The sequence below is a fragment of the Syngnathus leptorhynchus genome, chromosome 2 (genome assembly GCF_054491065.1).
Source record: "Syngnathus leptorhynchus isolate UIUO chromosome 2, UIUO_Slep, whole genome shotgun sequence".
NCBI lineage: Eukaryota > Metazoa > Chordata > Actinopteri > Syngnathiformes > Syngnathidae > Syngnathus > Syngnathus leptorhynchus.
The window spans coordinates 23,197,493-23,222,921 of NC_141196.1; the positions used below are offsets into that span (position 1 = coordinate 23,197,493).

At 43.7% G+C, this 25,429-nt stretch overlaps 1 protein-coding gene and 1 pseudogene across 2 annotated transcripts; both read right to left on the reverse strand.

The window, feature by feature from the left end:
* Positions 1-370: 370 nt before the first annotated feature.
* stc2a (stanniocalcin 2a) lies at positions 371-5,514 on the reverse strand. 2 transcript variants are annotated; one of them, XM_085906179.1, is made up of 4 exons: positions 5,177-5,514; positions 3,584-3,726; positions 2,758-2,876; positions 371-2,593 (listed from the first exon to the last, which is right to left on the reverse strand). In XM_085906179.1, exons 1-4 carry the CDS (start codon positions 5,313-5,315, stop codon positions 2,239-2,241), a joined length of 756 nt encoding a protein of 251 aa, XP_085762305.1. In that variant the 5' UTR covers positions 5,316-5,514; the 3' UTR covers positions 371-2,238. The 2 variants fall into 2 exon arrangements, with proteins under 2 accessions (XP_085762305.1, XP_085762304.1); XM_085906178.1 differs by having other exon boundaries at positions 2,758-2,969.
* Positions 5,515-14,120: 8,606 nt separating this feature from the next.
* LOC147061301 (uncharacterized) lies at positions 14,121-15,426 on the reverse strand (annotated as a pseudogene).
* Between the last annotated feature and the right edge of the window lie 10,003 nt (positions 15,427-25,429).

A 25,429-nucleotide genomic window follows, 5' to 3' on the forward strand; every position in this document is an offset into this window, starting at 1 on the left:
GGTATGAGTGCGTGTGCGGATGTCTGTTCGTCTATGTGTGCCCTGCGATTGGTAGGCAACCGTGTTCAGGGTGTCCCCTGCCTACTGCCCGATGACTGCTGGGATAGGCTCTCGCATGCCCACGACCCCCATAGGGACAAGCGGTACAGAGAATGGATGGATGACCTACATAAAATAAGAGTTACGTTCTACTTTTGACGAATCATCAACCCATACGAGTGAGGGGGTGGGTATTCATTGTATGATAGGTTTTGTGAACACAAAAAAGTTGTGAACCATTGGTATATATGATGATGATATATGATAGGTTTTGTGAACAAAAAAAGTTGTGAACCACTGGTCTATAAGGAACATAAAATACATCATGGGGTGATGATAAAAGGAACAGGTTAGTTTATTGTTCTCCAACCGTTCATACATGTACATATAAATATATAAAGAGAAGCCTCTATATTACAAAGAATGTCGTGTTACACATATACAGTACATAGTCAATAAAAATAGCTTATTTCTCCTTAGGTCACCAACCTTTAACAGAATGGAGGGGGGAAAAAACGTCTAAAAATTGAGTTTGTATTGATTTCTAAATTACAGGGGTTTTACAGTACAGCTAACAAAATGAAAAGTGAAATTGTATTGATTGTACATTACCATTGTGATTTGAAGCGATTTATGACTGCAAAAGCATGGCTGGCCTTAAAAGGTCAGCAGCCTGTGTTGATGACCTGAGAGAAGTATCTCGGTGGGGAAAAAGGTTTTTCATCGGCTCCTTCCTACATAGGCCTGCCTCCTGGAGTTGCTGTCTCTTGGCTGAGGCCCAGAGGAATGCGCTGGTGGCCTCTGTAAATATAACATTTATAATAACATACCCCACGTGTGGACGTAACCCTCTTTCTGGGTCCTTGTATTGCCTGCAGGTTAGACAGAATAACAGGCCCCCATGTTGCTGCCGAGGGGGACTACTTTCAAGGGTGTATGCAAGGTGGGAGGGGGGGCACAGCAATGGGTCACATGGCTCAAGCAGCCCGGATAAATGAGCATACATACAGGACTTGGTGATAGATAATGCTTGGTAAGTAGTGGATTGTTGAGAGGGTTGATGGCAGGTCATATGGTTTGTTCTCTTAAACTTTCAGCAGTCCAACAAAAGCTAACAAAAGTACAACAGCAAAGACATTTGTCGCTCAAAATCATAAAGCCAGAACACTCAATTACCCCACTTCTTTGAATAAAACGCCCTTTCGTTGCCTGATAGTTCAGCTGTGAGATGTAACTCGTGTGCGGGTGGCTACATGGAAAAGAAGGATGAAGAGAATGGTGAAATATCTTAAGTGAGATTTGTCTGTTCTGTTCAATGAATGATCTGACTTCTCTCTGCATAGAAGTAAAAAAGAAAATTCTAGTTAATTACTCATGTCTCATTACTCATTAACTCAGGAAGTTAATTTTTTTCAACAATTTGCAGTTGCACGTGATGCGAAATCAATTAATTGTGTGGTCATTTTCTAATTTAACTTTTCTGTTGGTGACAATGCGCGACGATTAATATGTGCCAGAAGTGGACTTCAAACATGTACAATTGGTATTCCACTATCAAGTGTAATTACATAATTATAATTATATAATTACAAGACATTTCCACTTGCAAAGAAGACTGTATATGTTACATATCTACAGAACAATGTGAGATAGGTGCAATACTGTAAGGAAAACACTGTATTTTACCTCAAACGTCTAGATTTTACTATATTTATACATGTTCATATAAATATAGATAACATTTCCCACCTATTTACATTTGTATATTTCAACATTGCATAAAGAAGAAAATAAATAATACAAATAGAGTCAAATCTGACACTAAGTAGGATTAAAGAAATGCTAATTAGAGCAAAAACAGTCCTAAAAATAGAAATAATAATATGATAATGAAAATAACAACCATAATTTGTTAGAAAAACAAAAAACAAAGTGGCCTACAGTCAGGCGTAACGATACATGCTATACCACAATTGCCCTGCAAGTTTACCATGTGGGACTGCTGGAATGACTGGAGAAGGTGAAAAAAATAAAGAAACACAGACAAAGGATTTGTTTCCCTCTGCTCAGTGTGTGTGTGTGTGTGTGTGTGTGTGTGTGTGTGTGTGTGTGTGTGTGTGTGTGTGTGTTCATGCCCCAATGTCCAAGTGTGCTATTAAATGGTGATAAGGGTTATCAGTTCTAATCTCCCACATTTTTTCAACTCCAGATGTCACTTGCCTCGGGGTCTTCCTGCTCTACTGCAACACCAACATCTGGACTTAGGCGGCGCAGTCCCTGATTGCGACCGCGAGGGTGGGTGTGGAACCCAGCCTTGCCGGCTTTGTCCCTGTCTCCATGGCGTGCGTGGCGAGAGTACTCAAGCTGTTGGTGGGACGGCGAGGGGCGGCGTTGCTCGGCAGCTGAGGGTGAAGGCGTCAGGGTGGAGCAGAAGCTGAGGCTGTCGCACAAAGCTCCCCAGTTCTGCTCACACTGAAGCCGGACACTACGAGTTAATGCCTCCTTCACTTCCTCTCCGCAAACCAGTAGAATATTCACCAGCTCCACATAAGGACTAAGTACACACACACACGCACAAACATACGCACACACACATCAATAAATTACATGATGTTTGGACAAATAAAGGTCAAATACTTTGACTAAACAAGGAGGAGTGGCAAAAGATAATCTAGAAAGGCCAGGCTTTATTTCAAACCACACCGTCCAATCGCTTACCCTTTGGGAAAGAGATCTTGGAAATGGATCATCTCCACCATGACGGCCACATTCTCTTTAGCAGCTGAGCACAGATTGTGTTTGACATAACACTCCCTTTGCAGCTGGAACACCATCTCCTTAATGGAAACACACTTTCTACTAATGCAGCTAAACTTATGGCGAAGACCGTGGGCCATACATTTCAGAGCATCTTTGATGAAGGATTTCCCCTGGAAAAGAGGGAAAACCCCACCACAAAGGCATGTCATTAATGGTGTACTCTGCATTTAAATTACAATGGGAGCCAAACATATCATTTTAGCCCCAACAGAGTGCTGACACTGCAATTCTTTGTCCACACAAACATTCACTCTGTGGTTGTTAAACAAATGCCACAGAATGGTGAAGAAAACTGAACAATTTCAATAACTACAATGAAGCAAATCACATAGACTAACAGCAAGTGATGTCACACTAGAATATAGTTAATGAGAATACAAAATCATGTCACATTCGGCACACTGTGCCAAGTAAAAATATTCACTTAATGGTAAAGAATGTTAGAGCCAGCCCACCATGCACATGTGGAATTATTACAAAAAGCTCTGAATAAACTGGCTTAATCGACTTTTGGCCAGCCAGCTTGAGTCATAACTGTTGTGTGCATCAACTTAAGCAGTTAGAAAAGGTGATGCCAAGGTTGCATTTTTACAAAAACAATCCCCTCTTTTGAGGCATGTGCAAACAAAAATAAATCTTTTCGCAGATGAGTCTGGAGCAGCAAGTCAGTGTTCAGGAATGTTGCCCTCTGGTTACACAATTGTTGCAAACAGTCCCGTAATACCTGAGAGTCAAATTTGCCAGCATTATGCAGGAACGTCATGCAGATCTCCTGCAGCCCTCGTATCTCGCAGGAGTTATTCTCAAAGCATTCAAACACGCCGCAGCCGACGTCGCCTGCGCCCACCAAACAGTGCTGGATCTCAGCTGGAATAAAAAAAAGAACATGTTACGGGAGGTGGCAGCAGCAGTGAGGTGAAAGTGAAGCTGCTGGACACATCGCATACAAATATTTGCACAAATGTAAGTGAGTGGTTAGACTGAAATAGAAAAATACAAGCAGGACACAAGAGGTGCTAAGGTCTTATTTCCCTTGGGGGTTCGAAATAATTGCACCATGGTCCACCTGCTATGGCTGAATTCAACATTGGATGGTGCATTACAGATGCATGCAGGCCTAATTTCTTCTGGTGGACTCCACTGTGCATGCAGTCATTTGAGTTGTCAAAATATGATGCAATAATTAGAGAATATGTACAATTGTAAACAGGAGCAAACTTGGTGAAAACTGCTGACTGGTTGTCACTTTTCTGACTCACTACAGTCGTGAATGACACGACCAAGCCACATAAATACTGCTGAAAGCCAATCACTTAAGATTTTGTGTTCTGCATCACACTTTCTGACTCACTACAGTCGTGAATGACACGGACAAGCCACATAAATACTGCTGAAAGTCAATCACTTAATATTTTTTGTTCTACATTACACTTATTGGACTCGAGTAAGCGTGATCAACGTTAAGTTAGCTCTGAAAGCTTTGTGTGCAAAATCGTTTGTAGGCCTTAGATGAACTTAAGAGCGCAGGAAAAGTGAGCCGCTGATGGCAGTGCTTGTTTTGGCATCAGGGGAATGTGCTTGGATCGTATGAGCATTGAGTTACACACTGCTGTTGTGGGACTTGAAGGGGGCAAGGGGGTGGGGGTCCACTATTAAACCCGCTGTGTCATTTGTCATTTTACCAAGAAAATCAGCCTCCAATACCTCGGCTATAGCGAATGACTGGAGCTGCATTCTATAATGGATACAGGTGCAAGATCATAAAATAAGTAATTAGTTGTGAGGATGTCACACTGTCTGACAAGAAGTACCATCTTACACATTACCAATTACCTGAGGTCAATCTGCGAAAAGATTATACTCACCGAAAATGATTGACCACATATAGTACACATGAAACGCTTTGATTACCCATCTGCGTCAGCGACATACATTTAGAAAAATGAAATTATCTTCCACTAGATGGCAGAAGGTACACAATTAACCTGTGTATCTCGTTAGTGACGTTTTTATTTGCTGGTGTGCAGTCGGGATTTTTCTTTTAATGTAATGCCTTTGCTCAATAAAGGTTGAGTAACGTATTTGCATTAGAACAAACTATTATTTGATTGGCAACATACTAGATTCCAGTGCACAATTATTTGGACATCAATATGTTGCATTGCGTGTTCCTAGATTACGCATTCCAGCAGAAAACTGTAAGGAAATATCCTAATGGCTGGACTCGACTCCTACGCTCCGCTCTACACACACGCGTCATCCCACTGGCTACACCACGTATAGCCAGCCTCTAAATTAATTGCACTCTGTTGCTAACCTGTATTTTGCAAGGAGAGGCGTCCTTTAGGGATGGCAGGTTTCTCCGGCGGGGTGTCGTAAATGTCGAAATTATCCGAGCTCACCACTTGCTCCAGTACGGAGAGAACCAGCAACGTTACGGCCACTTTAAGAAACATCGCGTCTCCGCCTCTTCTCCGGCAAAGATCTGCCAGTATCCGTGAAAAGCGTGCCTGGATGGCACGTGACAGTTCGTTCACCTTAGATGTGGGAACTGCGCGGCTGCGGCTCGGTGTCGAAATGACTGCATGCGCTCCCTTGGATGCTGCTATATCTCAGAGTCGCGCGTGTCAATTTGGATGGAGTCAAGCAGGTGTTGTCGCTCGGCCCCTCTCAGCCAATCAGAGGCTTCGACATCTATATCCGTTGCTTGGAGGGGCGCGGCCACGAAAGGTTTAACACAAAATTGTGGGTCTTATAAAGAAACGCTCGAGAGTGAACTGGAATCAGTTGCGGTTCTTCACTGAGCGAGACTACTTTCGAGCGCCCCCTCCTAAAAAAAAAACGCATTTTATTTTACACAGACGTCTTTTTGTTAGAACAGTATATGCACCAAAATAATTTAAGAGAGCTCCTGTAAATGCAATTGCAATTGAAATTGATATACCACAATATAACTCTTGTACAAAACATCCCTCTGTGAATTATAAATTTAAATAAACATGCATTTGCGTGGTAAAAATCATTAATGTAAATACCATAATAATGTAAGGAATAATTCAAATAATAATGTAATAAATGTCATAATCAACATTAATCTGTCTTTCAAGGAAGGAGGACCGATTAGCTCCTTGGTAACTGCCCCGAATTCGACGCGTAGCCCACTTCCAGTTGTGACACGAAATATAGTTGTGCGAGCAAATGACAAATGTTTGTCTGTGGATCTAGCTTCAGGTATGAACATTAGCTAATTACGGGCCAACATTAACCACTTGTGCGAGCAAATGACAAATGTTTGTCTGTGGATCTAGCTTCAGGTATGAACATTAGCTAATTACGGGCCAACATTAACCAAAGGGAAATAAGTAGGCCTAATAACCTCAATCAGGAATACCCTGACGACATTGAAGAACACTGGAGCCTGCTCAAGTCTTCCATCTTTGATACCTGCAGTGCCACTCTCGGGCACAAGTCCAGAAAGCATCAGGACTGGTTTGATGAGAATGACACAGAGATAGAACAGCTCATCTCCAAGAAAAGGGAAGCCTTTCGTGTCTGGCAAAATGACATCACCTGCAAAGCAAAGAGACAGGCTCACTCCAGAACTAAGGCTGACGTCCAGAGCCGGGTCAGACAGATTAAAAACACCTGGTGGACTGAAAGGGCACTGGAAATCCAGAGTTTGGCAGACTATGGTGACACCAGAGGCTTTTTCAGCGCTACTAAGGCTGTCTACGGGCCAAGCCATCGCGGCCAAAACCCCCTACGCTCTAAAGACGGGCAGGAGCTGTTGAAGGGCAATGAGTCCATAAACAACCGGTGGAGAGAGCACTTTCAGGAACTCCTCAACCGTGACAGCACAATTCAGTCAGATCTTCTCAGTCATATCCCTCAGAGTCCCATCAGGGAAGACATGGGTGAACCTCCCACATCCAGCCGAGGTCTTAAAGGAAGGTGGACCAGAGCTCCAGCGCCACCTCCATTCCCTCTTTTTGAAGGTCTGGGAAAAAGAAGTACTCCCCTCGGAGCACAGGGACGCTCTGATAGTGCCCATTTTCAAGAAAGGGGACAAAGCGGATTGTGGGAACTATAGGGGCATCTCGCTCCTTTCAACAGTTGGCAAAGTACTTGCTCGTGTTCTTGCCAATCGCCTACTGCCATTGTCTGAGGAAGTTCTCCCAGAATCGCAGTGCGGTTTTCGCCCATCTAGAGGCACTGCAGACATGATCTTTACAGCACGCCAACTCCAGGAGAAATGCCGTGAACATAAACAGCCTTTGTTCATGGCTTTTATAGACCTGACAAAGGCCTTTGACATGGTGGATCGCCAGGCCCTCTGGAGCATCCTTCTGAGGTATGGTTGCCCAGATAAATACGTCAGAATACTGCGATTATTACATGACAGAATGACAGCCACAGTGCTCAACAACAGCTCTTTGACTTAGCCTTTCACTGTAGAGACAGGGGTCAAACAGGGATGCATCATTGCACCCACCCTGTTCTCTATCTTCATTGCCACCATACTCCATCTCATTGACAAAGAACTACCACACGGAATCCCAATTTGGTACAGAACTGATGGCAGGCTCTTCAACCTTAACAGGTTCAAAGCCAAAACCAAGATCAGAACCACCACGGTCATGGAGCTCCAGTATGCAGATGATAATGCCATTGTAGCACACTCTGCAGAAGACCTCCAGGGCATCCTGAACTCCTTTGCTAAGGCATACAGAGCCCTGGGTCTGACCGTGCACACCAAGAAGACCCAGGTGCTACATCAACCCCCACCCAACCAGCCATCTACTTTGCCCATCATAAATGTGGACAACACTGCACTTGAATATGTCCACCACTTCCCCTACCTCGGCAGCCTTCTCTCCTCCAAGGCGGACATTGACTCTGAGGTCAACCATCGCCTGAGCTATGCCAGTGGAGCGTATGCCAGACTCCGGAAAAGAGTCTTTGAAGACAGAGACCTCCGGGTTGACACCAAGCTCCTGGTTTACAAAGCTGTGGTTCTCCCCACCTTACTTTATGGGGCAGAATCATGGACAACCTACAGCAGGCACCTAAGAGCTCTTGCGCAACACCACCAGAGAACCTTGAGGAAAATACTCAGGATCAAATGGGAGGACAGACGCACAAACATCAGCATTCTGGAGGAAGCCAGGATACCGAGCATCACCACCTTAATAATGCAGCACCAACTCCGATGGACAGGACATCTCATCCGCATGGCTGACACCTGCCTCCCCAAACAGATGTTATACTCCCAGCTGGAGAGAGGTCCGCGAGCCCCGGGTGGGCAAAAGAAACGTTTCAAGGACAACCTCAAGACCAATCTCAAGAAATTCCAAATAACATCTCAGGACTGGGAGCGCATCGCCTTGAACAGGAACCTCTGGAGGGCAGCGGTGCAAGAAGGTGCAGCACATCACGAAAAGGAACTCCGCCGTGTCGCAGAAACCAAACGACAACTCCGTGAGGAAAGACAAAAACTGGCTCCAGCACACCCACAACCCATCACCACTTTCTCCTGCCCATACTGCACAAAAATATGTGGATCCCGGATCGGGCTCTACGCCCACCTGCGGACCCACAAGTAGACAACCCTGAGAAGAAGACTGTCATACTCGTCTCGAGTGACCGCCGATGATGATGATGATGACGGGCCAACATTAACCAAAGGGAAATAAGTAGGCCTAATAACCAAACTTGCAAAGTTTTGTTGCAAAGCACAATCTTTTGGTCTCAAAATTATATCTCATGTTTGTCGCATTAAAACCAAATTATATGTTGTAACCTATAAGCAAAGCAAGCATAAGGGAGGACAAAAAACTAACCTAAACAGAATGCTAACAAATGTAAAAGGTAGGCTAAAGGGGTCGGGGGCAGTATAAGCTGGGCGGCGGCCAAAGGCAGGGACCTTGGCAGTCTGATCCCCGCCTGCAGAAGCTGGCTCTTGGGACATGGAATGTCACCTCTCTGGCTGTAAAGGAGCATGATCTGGTGTGCGAGGCAAAAAAGTTCCCACTACACATAGTCGGACTTGCCTCCACACACAGTTTGGGTTCCGGCACAAGCCCTCTTCCACTCTGGAGTTGCCCACGGTGAGAGGCGTCAAACAGGGGTGGGTATACTTATTGCTCCCCGGCTGGGCGCCTGCAAATTGGGGTTCAGTCTGGTGAACGAGAGGGTAGCTTCCCTCCGCCTTCGGGTAGGGGGACCCTTGTTGGAGTCCTTGGAAGAAGCGCTGGAGAGCGCTCCTTCTGGGGACTCGATCGTTCTACTAGTTGACTTCAATGCTCATGTGGGCAATGACAGCGAGACCTGGAAGGGCGTGATTGGGAGGAACGGCGCCACCGATCGGAACCCGAGCGGTGTTCTATTATTGGACTTCTGTGCTCGACACGGATTGTCAATAATGAACACCATGTTCAAACATAAGGGTGTCCATATGTTCACTTGGCACCAGTATTTTCCATTTCCAATATGGCGGACAACCTTCAATACCACCACGGACCACTAGAGGACCGCGGACCACTGGTTGACAATAAGCTGTCACTCGTGATGCCACGCCCTGCTTAGCTAGTACCTCGCCCCCCCCCCCCCCACATCAAATTCGGATCAAAAGTGTGTATAACAGCTTCAGTACTTGCACGAGCAGTACTTCACTTGCTTATATGGCAAATGATCCCCTCGTAAGAAAAATCCCACTCAGTCAAATGATAATAAATGGTGTTGATAACATGCACATTGTAATGGCATGCACACCAAGCCCCCCCCTCCCCCCAAAAAGCCCAAAAACTTTGCCTTGCCTGAATACAGACCAATCCTGGTCACTGCCACTATGAAATGTTTTGGTTTGTGACAATACTACTGTATTTTTCGGACTAAAAGTTGCTCCGGAGTATAATTCGCACCAGCCATAAAATGCACAATAAAGTGAAAAAAATATATAAGTCGCACCGGAGTATAAGTCACACTTTTGGGGCAAAGTTATTTAAAAATCCAACACCAAGAACAGACATGAACCAGCAACAACAGGCTGAATGATACGGTATGCTAACGTGACATATACACAAACAAAGAGCTGAGAACGGGCCTGACATAACATTCAGTTATTCAAATAACTTACATAAATAACATGTTTATCAAACCATCTGTGTCACTCCAATTCATTAAATTCATCGATCGACCTTTATGTAAACAATGCCGCGTATGTGCCACATATGCTGACGTTGGACCCGTTGTAAGTTGCATTTCTAATTATTCCACAGACCCATATAACGATATATAAAGTAACTATCAAGTATATATCAAGTAACTATCATATAAGCAACAATATTATCAAACCATCTGCATCACTCCAAATCATTAAATCCATCGATCAAATTCCTCATCCTTTATGTCAACAACGCCGCGCGTGCACCGCTGACGTCAGCCTCGTCGTTATTTCACAGATCTAGTATATAACTATATTGTAGCGTTAACAAAGTACCAGGAAAGAGGTGGGTTTGGTAAAGGGCTCTTTATTTAACAAAACAAGAGTTCAATGAGCCAACAACTACTGAACTGTAACGATAAAAACATATACAAGTTGCTACACGAAATAAAATATATCAAACAACTATAATATAAATAAGTTTTCCAAACCCTCTGTGTCACTCCAAATCAATAAATCCTTCAAACTCTTCCTCTTCCGTGTCACTTACAAAGTTGCGAATGATGCCCGTAGTACGTGGGGCCCTTCGTCATCTTGTCACTTGTAGTTCAAATGACAGTGATCCCTTGATACATCGCGTTTCGTTTATTGTGGTTTCACTACATCGCGGATTTTATAATTTTGAAAATTTGTGAAAAATTCACATATAAGTCGCTCCTGATTATAAGTCGCCCCCCCCCCCCCACCCCCCACCCACTCTACGAAAAAAAATGCGACTTATAATCCGAAAAATACGGTATTTTGCTGGTTGGTCCCAGAAACTCCACACTCTGCAATGCCAACCTCCATTTTGGTGATTTTTATCTATTACTGTAAGTTAAAAAAAAAAACAGTTAAAACTTACATTTATTCAGGAAACATTTACATAATCATTTGGCAATTTGTTTATTCTACCATAATAGTTGCTTTCCTTGGACATATTAGAATTTTAATTGTGTGGATTTGTCTATGTGACTAAATTAGTTAGACTCTTTTTGTTTTGACACTTGAACAAATAAACAGTAACCTCTGTTGAACTGCGGGTCTTGGCATTGTTTGATTTCATCTGGTCTGGGTAAAAGGTCACATACTACCCCCACTGAGGCACCCAAGAAAAGCATTCTTGGGCACCATTCTGTTCTCTGAAAAATCTGGTTCTAAAATTCATTAGATTTATCTCATGGTTGGAAATGGATTATGGGTTTAACATAACACAAATGTATCTATAAATATACATAATGGTAATATCTATCATTTTAATGGAAGTTAAGCAATGGAATGTACAGTTGAGTATTTTAGCTAGTTAATGCTTTCAAAACCTCAGCATTTCAATTTCCTTCTCATTGTCTTATTTGTGGTGGAATGGTGGATGCGTGGTTGGCACAACCACCTCAGTCCAAAGTGCGCGCCGGCTCTTTTTAGATTAGGCTCCTCTATCGAGCCCATTGAGGTGAAGCAATATAGAGAACAGATGGGTTTAATATTTAGGGAAATGTAGGAAAAATAATTCTGGTATTTATTCACCCTTGTGTTTTTTTCAATAAGATAATCACATGAAGGGCTTTCTTAAAATACTCTTTTAATAGTTACATAACGCTCAATCAAAAAAGAAAAAAGTTCCAGTCTATGCACCACAAAATGTTTTAGGTTGAAGGGAGCAAAGTGGAAATTGCAATGCAGCAATATTTACTCTGCTGTATTTGGGTAACTCACATTAGGAGTGTGTAACGCACCATGGCACGCGTCTCGGGAGGGTTTGCATGTTTCCACTCAAGCTTTAACCACAAACTGGAATCTCCTGCTCAACTGATGTCAGTTGAAACCCACCCTCGCTATAAACACACCCTCAATTTGATCCAATCAGTGAGCTGCATCTGACCACAGGCCACTAATGGGAGTCACCTCTGTCTGATGCTGCATTCACAATCCATGGGAAAAAATGTGGTCAAACCCAACTTAATTCGATGGATCTAGACAAGTATGCTTGTCATTTAAAGACATGCTTCTTTTGATGCCAAAAGCATTAACATTTTCACACTTTTGAAGAACATGCAAACCATTTTGCACAAGGTTGCCTTGGAAACACTTCACCAATGACAGTATTTTTTTTAACAGTAGAACCTTGAATATCCTCAAAGTGGTAAACCTGGCATTTCAGTAATGATATCCTGGAAAAATTACTTGGTCAATTAAAGGTCAGTCAAAAACTTCAGAGAGAGTGTTGGGTCTAAATATCATCAGACACTTCATCACATGCTGGAATGAAGAGGAGAAGACAACCAGGAAGAGTTTACTCGCGAGGAGAACGATAGAGAAAGGAAGCTCAGTTACAATCTCCATCAGTTCTGAGTTTCTCCTCCACGTGCTCCTCTTTTTAATGTTTTGGTTGCCCTGGTTACAGAGGCGTTGCTACACTAAAGGGAGGGGAGATCATGGCTGTAGCAACGCTGATTAGCTAAGGAATGTAGTGTGGTGTGATTTAGCACTTAATTGTCGGCCCCCGACCCCCGTATTGGGATTGCAGAGTCTGTTCTCTTCCCTCAACCAGTTGTCTTCTCCATGGGTGGCTGACTCCTCCTCGACTGTGATCAGATAACTTGAAGCACGTTGAATGCCGCTTACCTGTGGAGCAATGCAACTAAACCCTTGTTAAGTTTATCTTCTTACTAAACTAACACAACACAATAATAATGAATATATAGTCCTACCTAAACATTTCAACACATATTAAGTAAATGTAAGGTAACTGGTATACAGTTCCTTAAACAAACATTGAGTAAATATGGGATAACTTTAATGTGACTACTTCAAACTGTATATAACCAGTTTCGATCATCTACAATCTATGAATCAAAGCTACAGTTAACTAAAAGGAATGAAGTCCCTTTAAACTAAACAAAGAACATCTTGCCTATACAAAGAAGCCCTGCTCATTGTCAGTGAAGACTTCTTACAAAACAAACATAAAAGTAACATAAAGACAGGAAGGAAACATAAGGCTGACGGGGATCAAAAGACATTCCTTGAACCAAATAGAAAGCATTTAGTTTAAAGGAGAGTCGTAAACTCATAAAGATAAGGCCTCCTGGTCTGGCAGGCCAAGGCTTCCCCCGAGATTATTCCAACAGAGAGGTTGAAGATTAGTGCATGACACCACAATAAAATTAATGACTTTTGCTTTTTTCGCACATGTAATATTATATATTTTTCTATTTGGTGCCAGGGACGGTCTTCTTTTCCTTTCGGCTTTTTCCCTTAGGGGTCGCCACAGCGAACCATTTGTTTCCATCTCACCCTATCCTGTGAATCCTCTTCTCTCATCCCAACTAACTTAATATCCTCTTTCACTCCATCCATAAATCTCCTCTTTGGTGTTCCTCTTGACCTCCTGCCTGGTGGTTTCATCCTCAGGTTCCTTCTACCAATATATTCACTGTCCCTCCTCTGAACATGTCCGAACCATCCCACTCTGGCATCTCTGGCTTTATCTCTGAAACACCTAACATGCGCTGTCCCTCTGATTTACTCAAATTTTTATTTGCCAAGTTTGAGCATGCCAAATAAGGAATTTGACTCCGGTACATCTCGTTCTCTGTACATCATTTAGATAGCTAACAACATTCAGGACAACGTGCAAAAAAACATCCCCTGATCTTAAACTCGCAGGAGGGCAAGGAAAAACCATAAGCTTTAGTTGGCTTCCTCAGGAGACCTAATCACATGCCTAAATGATATGTCCAGCAAGCTGTATAAATGATCTGTATATGTGTGTGTGTGAATAAATGAAATGAAAAACTCAAAACTTCGACTTGGGAAAATGAGAAACCTTGAGAAGAGACCACAGATGGGAGGATCCCTCTTCCAGGATGACCAGGCTGCAATGGATGCAGAGAGGACACAGTACAAATAATATAGACAATTCAAAGATGAAGCATCAAGAGCAGGATTATTGCACAGCAATGTCGCTGAGACTCTAAGAGTGGTGTGAGTTCATCAAAGCGACAGCCTGGGGGAAGAAGCTGTCTCTATGTCTGCTGGTTTTGGCATACAGCGCTGTAGTTCAAACAGACTGCAACCTGGGTGAGAAAGGGTCTGTAGAGATGTTACCAGCTCAGTGGCCTAGTGGTAGAGTGTCCACCCTGAGACTGGAAGACTGTGGGTTCAAACCCAGGTCAGGTCATACCAAAGACAATACAAATGGGACCCATTGCCTCCCTGCTTGGCACTCAGCATTAAGGGTTGGAGTTGTCGGGGTTAGATCACCAAATAATTCCCGAGCATGGCACCGCTGCTGCTCACTGCTCCCCTCTCCCCCAGGGGATGGATCAAAATCACATGGGGATGGGTTCAATGCAGAGGACAAATTTCACCACACCCAGATGTATGTGTAACGATGATCATTGCGACTTTTGACTTTAACTTGCATGTTTCCTCGTCCTGGACAGGTACAAGTCCCGGATAGATGGGAGGTTGGTCCCGATTATCTTTTCTGCAGTCCTGATTGTCCGTTGCAGTCTGTGCTTGTCTTGTTGGGTGGGCGATCCAAACCAGACAGTGATGGAAGTGCAGAGGATGGGCTGGATAATGGCAGTACAGAAGGTCTTCAGCAGCTCCTGTGCCAGGTTGAACTTCCCGAGCTGTCTCAGACAGTACTGCCTCTGCTGGGGCTTCTTCCAGACAGAGTCTATGTGGCTTGTCCATTTCAGGTCCCATCTGAATATATCATCTGGTCCAACTGCCTTTCCACTCTTCATCCTCATCAGTGCCCTCCACACTTCATCCCTACTGATCTTCGCAACTTTCTGGTAACAGTGGTCACCTCTTCTACTCTTCGTTCTCTCTCGCTTTCCTCATTCAACAACTCTTTAAAGTACTCTTTCCATCTTCCTATCACACTTCAATGTATCATGTCAAAACATTTCCATCTCTATCTTTAATCACCCTAACCTGCTGCACGTCCTTCCCATCTCTTTCTCTGTCTCTCCAGCCTGTATAAATCCTTCTCTCCCTCCTTAGTGTCCAACCTAGCATACAGGTCTTCATATGCTCTTTGTTTGGCCTTTGCCACTTCTGCTTTCGCTTTATGCTGTATTTCCCTGTATCCCTGTTTACTCTCTTCAGTCTTCTCGGTGTCCCAATTCTTATCTAACCTCTTGCCGCGTATGCAGTTCTGCACGTCCTCATTCCACCACCAAGTTTCCTTATCGACTTTCCACACCAAGTACCCTCCTGCGTGTCTCCCTGATCACATTATCTGTAGTTGTCCAGTCATCTGGAAACGCCTCCTGCCCACCCAAAGCCTGTCTCACCTCCTTTCTGAAAGTCACACAACACTCAACCTTTTTAGTTTCCACCACTTCATTCATTAAGAAGAAAAATGTGGGCCAAAATTCATCTTACTATCTAAAATATGATTCATTTAATTAGTGTGAAGGCGAAGGCATTCCCACTTTTGTTATTCTACACCATTCACTTTATTTGTGTGAAGGCAAAGGCACAGGTTAGTTTTACCCTACTGATAATGTGTCGTCGAGGTATGTTACAGGTGAGGTGTACACATATGTTATTATACACCAAAAACTTTCTTCTCCTCACTTTTTTCTCCTTCTACTACTTCCACATAATTCATCCGATTCACTCCATTCTACTTTTGACGTATTCCACGTGATGAGCGCTTGCATTTTTCTCATTTGAAAAACTTTCAGTTTTCACAAAATTTGCAAAATTAAAGGGATTTTTTTCCTCATTCATTCTTAATGGCACATTCAACATTTCACATTTACGTCATTCCAGTTTGAAATTCACATCATTCAGCAATAATAAAATAGAACTGTAAAACCAATCCCTGTATGAGGGAAGGTTTTATGGTGCCAACAGCATAAGTCCTCAAACACTTTGATGAAACAACTTGGAAGTCAACGAGTTTCAACAACCAGAATTCGGTTGAACAATGAAATTTCCACTGTATTATCTTGTTATCCTACATCTTTGTTAACTGCATATCTAGAGCAGATATGTTTTAAAGTTCTAGCAACTAACAGTTTTATATTGACAGAGTAAATGCAGCCTTCTTTGTTTGGTTTATGTTAACACATGCTCACGCCCACATGCACACACACTGTTGAAGTTTGCATCAGTGGTCAATTTGGAACAAGAATAATAATAATGACTCAAAGATGTATAACAAGTCATATGTATAATAAACATATAATATGTTTGGAGTGGATGAGCTGATGAGCTGGTAATGACTGGTCAATATTACAGTAAGTGTGAACGTAAAGATAAAAGGCAGCATATTTGGAGAAGAGACAGCTGCACTTGAGTGTAAGTGAACTAAACTTTGTAAGTGCTGGAACCACATCTAATGATTGGCGCAGAAAAATTCAAGCTCACTGGATGTGTGGTGAACGTCATTGTATTCCCTTCATACATGTGAAAACAGTGTGCAGTGAACCCTCTGAATCATTACAGGCAATTTTAATGATTGTATTATTATTATTATTATTATTATTATTATTATTATTTATTATTACTACCATCTTTACTATATATTTTTAAAATGATCCCATTTGCTGTGGCACAGGTATCTAGGTGGTGGGGTCTCCAAGTGCCGACTTCACCTATCTGTGATCTCCATATACCCAATAGTGTATAACTTATGGGGCGGCACAGTGGCGCATGTCTGCCTCATAGTTAGGAGAGTGTGGGTTCAATTCCACCTCCGGCCCTCCTTGTGTGGAGCTTGCATGTTGTCCCTGTGCCCGAGTGGGTTTTCTCCGGGTACTCCGGTTTCCTCCCACATCCCAAGAACATGCATGGTAGGCTGATTGAGCACTCCAAATTGCCCCTAGGTGTGAGTGCGAGTGCGGATGATTGTTTGTTTCTGCGTGCCCTGCGATTGGCTGGCAACCGGTTCATGGTGTCCCCACCTCCTGCGCGCTGCACGCCCACAACACTTGTCATACTGCTTGCCCCCACAAGCGGTAGAAAAACTGTATAACAGAAATTCTTGCAAAAGCCCAACATTATTTAGTATACATGATAATTAAATATTTTGGTAAATATTTTAGTAAAGCTCATAAAGGTTATTATGCATTAATTGCTTTCCACTAGTGAGGAACTGTTTGGCCAACTCACTCACCTGCCTAGTGCAAAGAGAGGTTTTACTGTCCGAGCTCTGCAAGCCAGTGAGAGCACAAGTGATGGACATCACATTTCTTTTGAGTGAACTGAATCTTTAGAATCAGTTTGTCAATAAGGATCGTTCAAAAGATTCATTCACCAAATCGTCCCCCATCCCCCCCCCCCCCCCCCACACACACACACACACGTACACAAACACAGACGCTGGACGTTTTAATGGATAAATGGATTGGATTTATATAGTAGCTCTTTGTCCTCACCACATGGTGCCCAAAGCACTTTACAATGCCTCACATTCACACACACATTCATACACCAATGGGAGGCTGCTGCCATGCAAGGTGCTGCCAGGTCCACTCTGAGAGTTAATTGGGGTTCAGTGTCTTGCTCAAGGACACTTTGCCATGGTCATCAGGGTTGAGGATCGATTCCACAACCTTCAGTCAGGAATGCCATCATAAAATATATAATTTGATATGAAAACGAAAAAGACAGAGAGGGTATTATCTGATGATTTTTAGGTGTACTTTTACATACATGTGTTATTTAATATCTATTTTAATAACTCTTCCCAAAGAGCAACATAATCTCCCCGCTGCTGCAGATCGGCGCATCCTTCATGTAACAAAGTTGGGGAGAACAAAAAATCCCTTCACGTACTGGCAAGAGACTGTCAGTCAGCCACTCTCATATGTTCATGCGCTTGCAAGTTGCCCCAAGTTCTTGGATAGACGCCACATTAGCCGTTAGCTTGGAAAACGCAAGCACAAAAGTAGTTGTGTTTCGGTGAGTGGTTCCTTCCTTCCTTGCCGAATTCTGTATCTACGTTTACTGACTGTGAAGGGGCCTACGCAGTTCTCGTTCACTCACTGAATTGTTTACGCCTGGAGACGCAACACGTTCACTTATTGATCCGTTGATGCACGAAAAGCATATGCTTACGTGGCTTTCGCGAACAAGAAAGTCAGCACGTTTAGTCGTTCACTCAATGATCGGTCCACTTATTGATCTGTTGATGCATGGAAAGGCAGTTCACTCACTGACTCTTTTGCGAACAGAAAAGTCAGCACGTTCAGTCGTTCACTCACTGATCGGTTCACGTGATCCACGGGAAAGGCAGTTCACTCACTCACTCACTCACTCACTCACTCACTCACTCACTCACTCACTCACTCACTCACTCACTCACTCACGAACGATCCGTTCAGTTTATGAACGGGAAAGGCAGTTCACTCACTGATCCGTTCAATTGATGAACAGGAATTGCAGTCCACTGACTTGTTCGTGAACGAGAGGTTACATCACTCTTCTTCATTTTGTTTTACAGCGGAGAGGCACCAGCTTAAAGGCACATTACCGCAACCTACTGTGTTGGATAAGTTACATAATTGCATGTTGGTTGAGGTCAAATGAAGTGATTCGTTCACTCGCGTTCACTGAATAGATGTGTTCTTTTTGAACAAATCGTTCTCGAACGACACAACACTAGAGCGCACCTCATCCCATGAACCTCACTTAAAACAATGTGCTATTATGGACGTTGCTTTGTGTGGTTTATATTGCGCTGGCACATTGCAAAGTCTCATTACTGTCCATATAGGCCCGCAGGCTTGGCAAGCACAAAGGAGTGATTGAGTGATAAGGGGAAAGAGATGGCCCACGGAGAGACATCACCTTCGCCTTGATGAGATGTGATGTCATCTCGACTAGAGACACAGGGGGCGACCTCTCTGATAGATGGACGCGCTGGGACAAATGAGGAGCAGCTTCTAGACAAAGGTCCCATTTAATGAGCCTCAGACAGGAAGCCAAAACACACTCCGTGGGTGTCATAGCTGCTCAAAGACTGCTGAGCAATTAATCATCTGATTCAAGCACTGGGCAAAGGGCTTATTATGTAAGGTCATTTCAGATCACACCACACACCACCAGATCACAGGGGCCAGAGTTACACTCCTATTATACATCAGCCCTCAAATTTTCCCTGATCCCATAACATTGCAGCCAGAGATACTATATTTATCGTGTTGGTCAGGTCCAACAATTATGCAATATAATATGACACACTTACTTCTCATTAGAGATGAAGGGCCCTTTGTGGCAGCCTGACAATCATTAAAAGCTCTCCATTGGCTTGGGTTGTTTACTCTCTGTTAATTACCAGGTGATTGTGCGGCCTCCGACCCACATTGAGAGTCAGGTCAGCCAACCCATGGGGGATGATTGACAATATTCAGGGAAGTGCACGTAGACAAAGAGTGTTAGTGGAGAGAGGTTTGTTGCTGCATCATTAGACCGTGTTAGAAGACAAGCCCGCTCACAGTATTCTTGCAGTGGAACAATACCTATGTCTATTGAAATTCTAAAAGGGGGTCGGGTGGGGGGGCATTGGTGAGTGCTTATAGGGATTTGTGACACCAGCTATCTATTTATGGATGCACTGGTTAGTAAAACAAAGTCAGTCAATAATTACATGCTCATCTAAAGCAATACTGTTACTCAGATGCATCCCGCGAGCACGCCATAAGGGTCCGCGCCCGCCCACGAAGATGCCTGTACACACACCCCCACCCCTGCCCCCATGAGTGGGAATATGCAGTTCAGAAATGGACATATGGATTTTTTTTTAATAAATATATTTGATCATATCAGCTAAATTTGTGATGTGAAATCATAATGGGATGGTAAGTTGTTTCTCACGAAGAAAATAAAAATATACAGCCTATCAGCCTCATTGAAAATAATGTTAACTGCACAAGCCTCTATGTGGAGAAAACGTCAATGCTGGCATGCAAGAGTTCTGCACCTTATTTTATGGCTTTGTGTAATGTCTGTAGACAAGACATGTCTGTGAGATATGTACAGACCCGAGGACAATGCGGTGGGCTGGCACATGGGACAGCGTAAAACTCAATATAAGCGTAAAAAAAATTATATTGCTTAAAGTCTGTTATTTTAATAACAGAAAACTGCAATCACTCGTCACCAAATTGTACGGTATGTGGACATCACTACTTATGCCTACGTACATCGACCTAAAAATACATCACAAAAATCGGCCCAATATTTTGTATTTTAAGGACAGAGCGCTTTCCTGATTAAGCAACAAAAGTAGTGAGCTACAGAAAGGTAAATGCTACATAGTAATAAATTGGTAATATAGGGGTGATTCCTGTATATTTTCGGAGGTTGGTATGTGCATAAGTGGAGACGTCAACATGAATTTGGGTTGCAGTTTATTTTTTTAATTAGTTGTTTTGACCAGTGTTTCCCAACCACTGTGCCGCGGTACACTGGTGTGCCGTGAGAGATGTTCAGCTGTGCCGTGGGATTGCCCAATATTTATTACGGAGCCCTAACCCTTTTGCCTTCAATTCATGACACAAAGGTCTTTTTTGGACCCATACATTTGTCCTATGACACAAATGTGGTGACACTTTGTACCTAAAATGCACACATGCTCCTCTAGATATAGATGTGTAAGAATAGAGACTGTAGTCTGAACTTGAGTCCTCACACTTAGTTATGCACCTTATGAAAACACGTCGAACCACATAAGATTTCATGACCACAGATGTCAGGGCGACAGGTCTGTAATCATTCAATCCTGTGATGGCGGGCTTCTTGGCCACCGGTACGATGGTGGAGCTTCTGAAGCACGAGGTTACCTCACACAGCTCCAGGGAATGGTTGAAGATCCGAGCAAAGGTGGGTGCCAGCTGTTCAGCACAGACTTTCAGGCGAGAGGGGGACATGCCGTCTCGGCCTGGTGCCTTCCTGACGTTCTGTCTCCGGAACATCGGACACACCTCCTCCTCGCGGATCTGAAGTGCGGGCGCGGCTTCTGAAAGAGAGACAGTAGGTGATAATGGCAATGGAGGTGTGAACAGGGGGGCTGGGGGGGGCAATATTGTGATGCAGGAGGTCCCGTTGTGTGGCTGGACCGTTCTAACCTGCAGTAAAACCTGTTTAGATGGTTTGCGAGCCTTGGGTTCTCCACAGGAGACCACAGGGGGGTTGGTCTCTTGAAGTCCGTGATGCTCTGCAGGCCTTTCCACACTGATGAGGGATCAGGATTGGCAGAGAGGTGTCTCTCCAAACTCTGCCCATACCTCCTTTTAGCTTTCCTGATCTCTCGGGTCAGTGTGTTTCTGGCCTGCCTGAACAGGTCACGGTCCCCACTCCTGTAGGCCTCCTCCTTGGCTTTGCGCAGCATCCTGAGGTTTGGTGTAAACCACAGTTTGTTGCAGAAGGTCTTAGTCTGCACACGTCCTCACACAAGCTGATGTATGATGTCACAGTATTGGTGAGTTCATGCAGGTCACTGTCCATTTCCTCACAGTCCTCACCACAGGCTTAGAGGTTTTTAATTTCTGCCTGTAGGTGGGGAATCAGGTAAACTAGACAGTGGTCCAAGAGTCCTAAAGCTGCATGGGGCACAGAGCGGTATGTGTCCTTTATTACGGAGTTGTAGTGTTCCACTGTCTGTAACCCTCTAGTGGGACACATTATGTGCTGTCTGTATTTGGGGAGTTCGTGTGTGTGGTTCACTCTGTTAAAATCCCCCAAAACAATACTGAGTTTAGTAGTTTTTTTCTCCATGTCTGTTACCTGGTCAGCCAGCAGCTGTGTGGCTTCGATCGCACGTGCCTGAGGTGGAATGTAAACAGCCGCCATTACGATCGAGGAGAACTCCCGTGGTGAATAAACGGCCGGCAGTTCGTGAAGAGTGTCTCTAAGAGAGGGCTGCAAGACTCTTTCAACACTGTGACATTAGTACACCAACCTTCATTAATGTAGAAACAGCTCCATGCTGCGATCTGCGTGTAGTAGACGAAACCCAGGGAGCTCTACGGCGTGGTGGGGGATGTGTTCGGTGAGCCACGTTTCGGTGAAGCACAGGGCAGCGGATCTTGGAATGAGAAGCAGCAGTTCGTCCATCTTGTTCGCCAGGGAGCATTGAACCCTCTCTGTCTCAATTTCACGAGGGCTCCAGCACGCTTGCCACGCCGTCGTCTCTGGCAGAACTTGTAGAGCGCCGCCGCTCCGGCTAAAATCTCCGTCTCTGCCTGGGTGGGTGAAAAACGGAGAGAAAGTGCCAAGAGAAGACTGTCCGATGTTTAACAGTTCTTCTCTGCTGAAAGTGATCGGGATGGGCAGCAGAAGATGCAAAAAACACACAAAATAACACAAAGTAGCAGAGAGCAAGTCACCGAGGCGGCCATTCGTGGCGCCATCATATTTAGTCTTATTTAGTCCTGACAATACACACCAAGCTCTTTCGAAAAGATCCCACAAGGGACACATGTGAACACATTGTTTAAGTCCACAAAGCACATGGTTAGACAAACTACCAAACACCATCAAGGACCCTAATGAGAGTATAAAGCTGATGCACTGTTGCACAGCCAAGAACAAAACATCACTGCTCCTCCATAATGACCAGTGAAATAGGTGAAACAGCAATGTGTACATACTTTACGTTAGACGAACTCTTAGACTTTTTCATGTTCATATGTGGGCAAATCTTATTATTTCATACAAACATAACTGTTCAATCAGAACACTGATACAGCACCAAGAACTTTGTGGCCACATGGGCACAGACGGTGGACACGACACACACAAGCGCGCACACACACACACACACACACACACACACACACACACACACACACACACACACACACACACACACACACACACACACACACACACACACACACACACACACACACACACACAGACACACGTAGGGGTGGTAACTTCCCAATACACATAGGTACCAAATGATCAGGTGACGCTTTCCCGCCTTTTCTTGACAATATAAAACCTTTTGAACTCGAGAAGGAGACTGTTGTTTCATCTGCTGCCGTGCCTTGTGTACTGGCCGTTACCAGTACTAGCAAGAGACAGTTAATAGCATTAATTTGTGTATAGCTAGCTAGCTAGCTAGCTAGCTAGCTAGCTAGCTAGTTATAATAAAGCTAGCAATTTACTAACTACGTAATTATTATTTATATAATGTTAAAAATGTTACGTGAACCTCAAAGCGTTAACCTGCCACCTCTGACAACAGCACCCATGCCACGGCTCACTTAGGATGGGATGTATTATAGTGAGAAGTGATTTGAAAAAGCTAATGTCTACTTTGACATCAGGTTTGGCATAATCAGAACATGAATCAGCTTTATTGACCAAATTTCTGCATGCCAAACAGGGAATTTGACTCCGGTTGATCTCAGCCTCTGCACAACATTTAAGTGAATGACAACATTCAGGTAACTAACAACATTTAAGTGGTGAGAGCAGGATGTTATTGCATCGTGATGTCTCTGAGTCTCTATGAGTGGTGTGAGTTCATCAGAGCGACAACCTGGGACAAGAAGCTGTGTCTGTGTCTGCTGGTTTTGGTGTACAGCGCTCTGTAACGCCGTCCGGAGGGGAGTAGTTTGAACAGACTTTGACCTGGGTGAGAAAGGTCTGCAGAGATGTTACTTGCACGTTTCCTGGTCCTGGACAGGTACAAGTCTTGGATAGATGGTTGGTCTCGATTATCTTTTCCGCAGACCTGATTGTCCGTTGCAGTCTGTGCTTGTCTTGTTTGGTGGCTGATCCAAATCAGACAGTGATGGAGATGCAGAGGATAGACTGGATGATGGCAGTGTAGAAGGTCTTCAGCAGCTCCTGTGCCAGGTGGAACTTCCCGAGCTGTCTCAGAAAGTACAACCTCTGCTGGATGGTTATTGTCGTCTCTTTTGGAAAAAAAAAAGAAAAAAAAATCCAAAACAAAGTGTGATCAGGCTTGCAACTTAGGATAAATACGATACTTCCATACCAAAGGGGATGTTTGCATCAAGACTTGCGGTAAAAGGGATTTTTTTTTTTTAGCTAAGCCTCTCTCCTATATAACACTGGGTTAAATGTAGCCACGAGACCTTACTCCTTGGCCAAACTGAATATTAGATAGGCACATACTACATACTATATTCTATAGTGTAAATGCCATGAAATTTAATTAAAATATGATTTATAGATGCTCATCATTTTTGTTTAACTAGTACATTGCTCTCTTGCTATATCGCAGTTACCTATCGCAGGCTTGTTGTTTCAGTTTGTTTGGGGGCTGTCAGCGTATCATGGTCTTATTTGTATATTGATTCGTTTTACTGTGTAGGAATGGCAAACGGCAAATGGTCTTGTGCTTGTCAAAGTCTCATATTCACCCATTCACACACACAAGCTTGTGCTTGAACTGTGGACTGCCTGACGCATTGACGCACCCTCTTTGGAGCACCTATAGCGTACGCCAGTACTGTTTTTTTGGTGTGCTCAGAAAAAACGAACAGCACTTTTGAACAATGTTCTGTTCAAGAACTCAAAATGTTTTTCAAGTGTGTCATTGAGTCAGTCAATCAAGCTGTATAAGCCAGATAGTTAACAATTAGATTTAAGGGAAGGGGAACACTGACTGTTGGACAAGGACAATGAAACATGAGCAAATACTGTAAATTTCGGACTATAAGCCGCAACTTTTTTCTCAAATTTTGAACCCTGAGGCTTATTGTCCGGTGTTATATAGGATTTTTCCGTGATTTTTGTGATGACTTGATCACTTTTATACACTCGTAAAAAGGCTGTGGACCGCTGTTGTGCGGCACCGCTTTGCTGGGCGGAGGGATATGTGACACGGTCACTGGGGAGAAAAGTGGCGTGTTGATTGAATGTCCATCCACCAGGCAAATTGTCACGGGTGGAAGCAGAATGGAGCAGGGCGACCAAGTGCAGCTTGGACCAGGGTTTATTGGCGGAACTCAAAATACAGACTCAATAACCTGACCTGACTTAACAAAACTAACATGACTTCCTAACCAAAACATACTTGAAAACGACAGGAACCAAAAGGACATGAAGATGACACGACAGCAAAACAACAGACAACAACAATATTCACCAAACCCCTCTTTAGTGAAAATTATTATTAGTTTTTTGAAATTTAAGACATAGATGTTTTTTACTGGTGCACACGATGAGCCGTGCATGAACCACGTTGTTCAAAGAACAAAACCAACACAATGCATATAATCAGTGTGACTTCTGCTGTTGCCTTTGCGAGACTAGTTCAGATATACGTACGTCATCACGAATTTACACGATAAATCAGATGTGTTTGGCCCTCTGCAGTGGAGGCTTCACCAAACCCCTAAGACCGACTCACCGAACCCA

Bases quoted from the DNA above. Each gene is read 5' to 3' on its own strand.
- stc2a (XM_085906178.1), bottom strand. From the start codon at position 5,315: ATGTTTCTTAAAGTGGCCGTAACGTTGCTGGTTCTCTCCGTACTGGAG. The intron at 3,727-5,176 runs GTTAGCAACAGA...TTTTTATTCCAG, and splicing joins CCTCTCCTTGCAAAATACAG to CTGAGATCCAGCACTGTTTG. The intron at 2,594-2,757 runs GTAAGCGATTGG...GTGTGTACTTAG, and splicing joins CAAGATCTCTTTCCCAAAGG to TCCTTATGTGGAGCTGGTGA.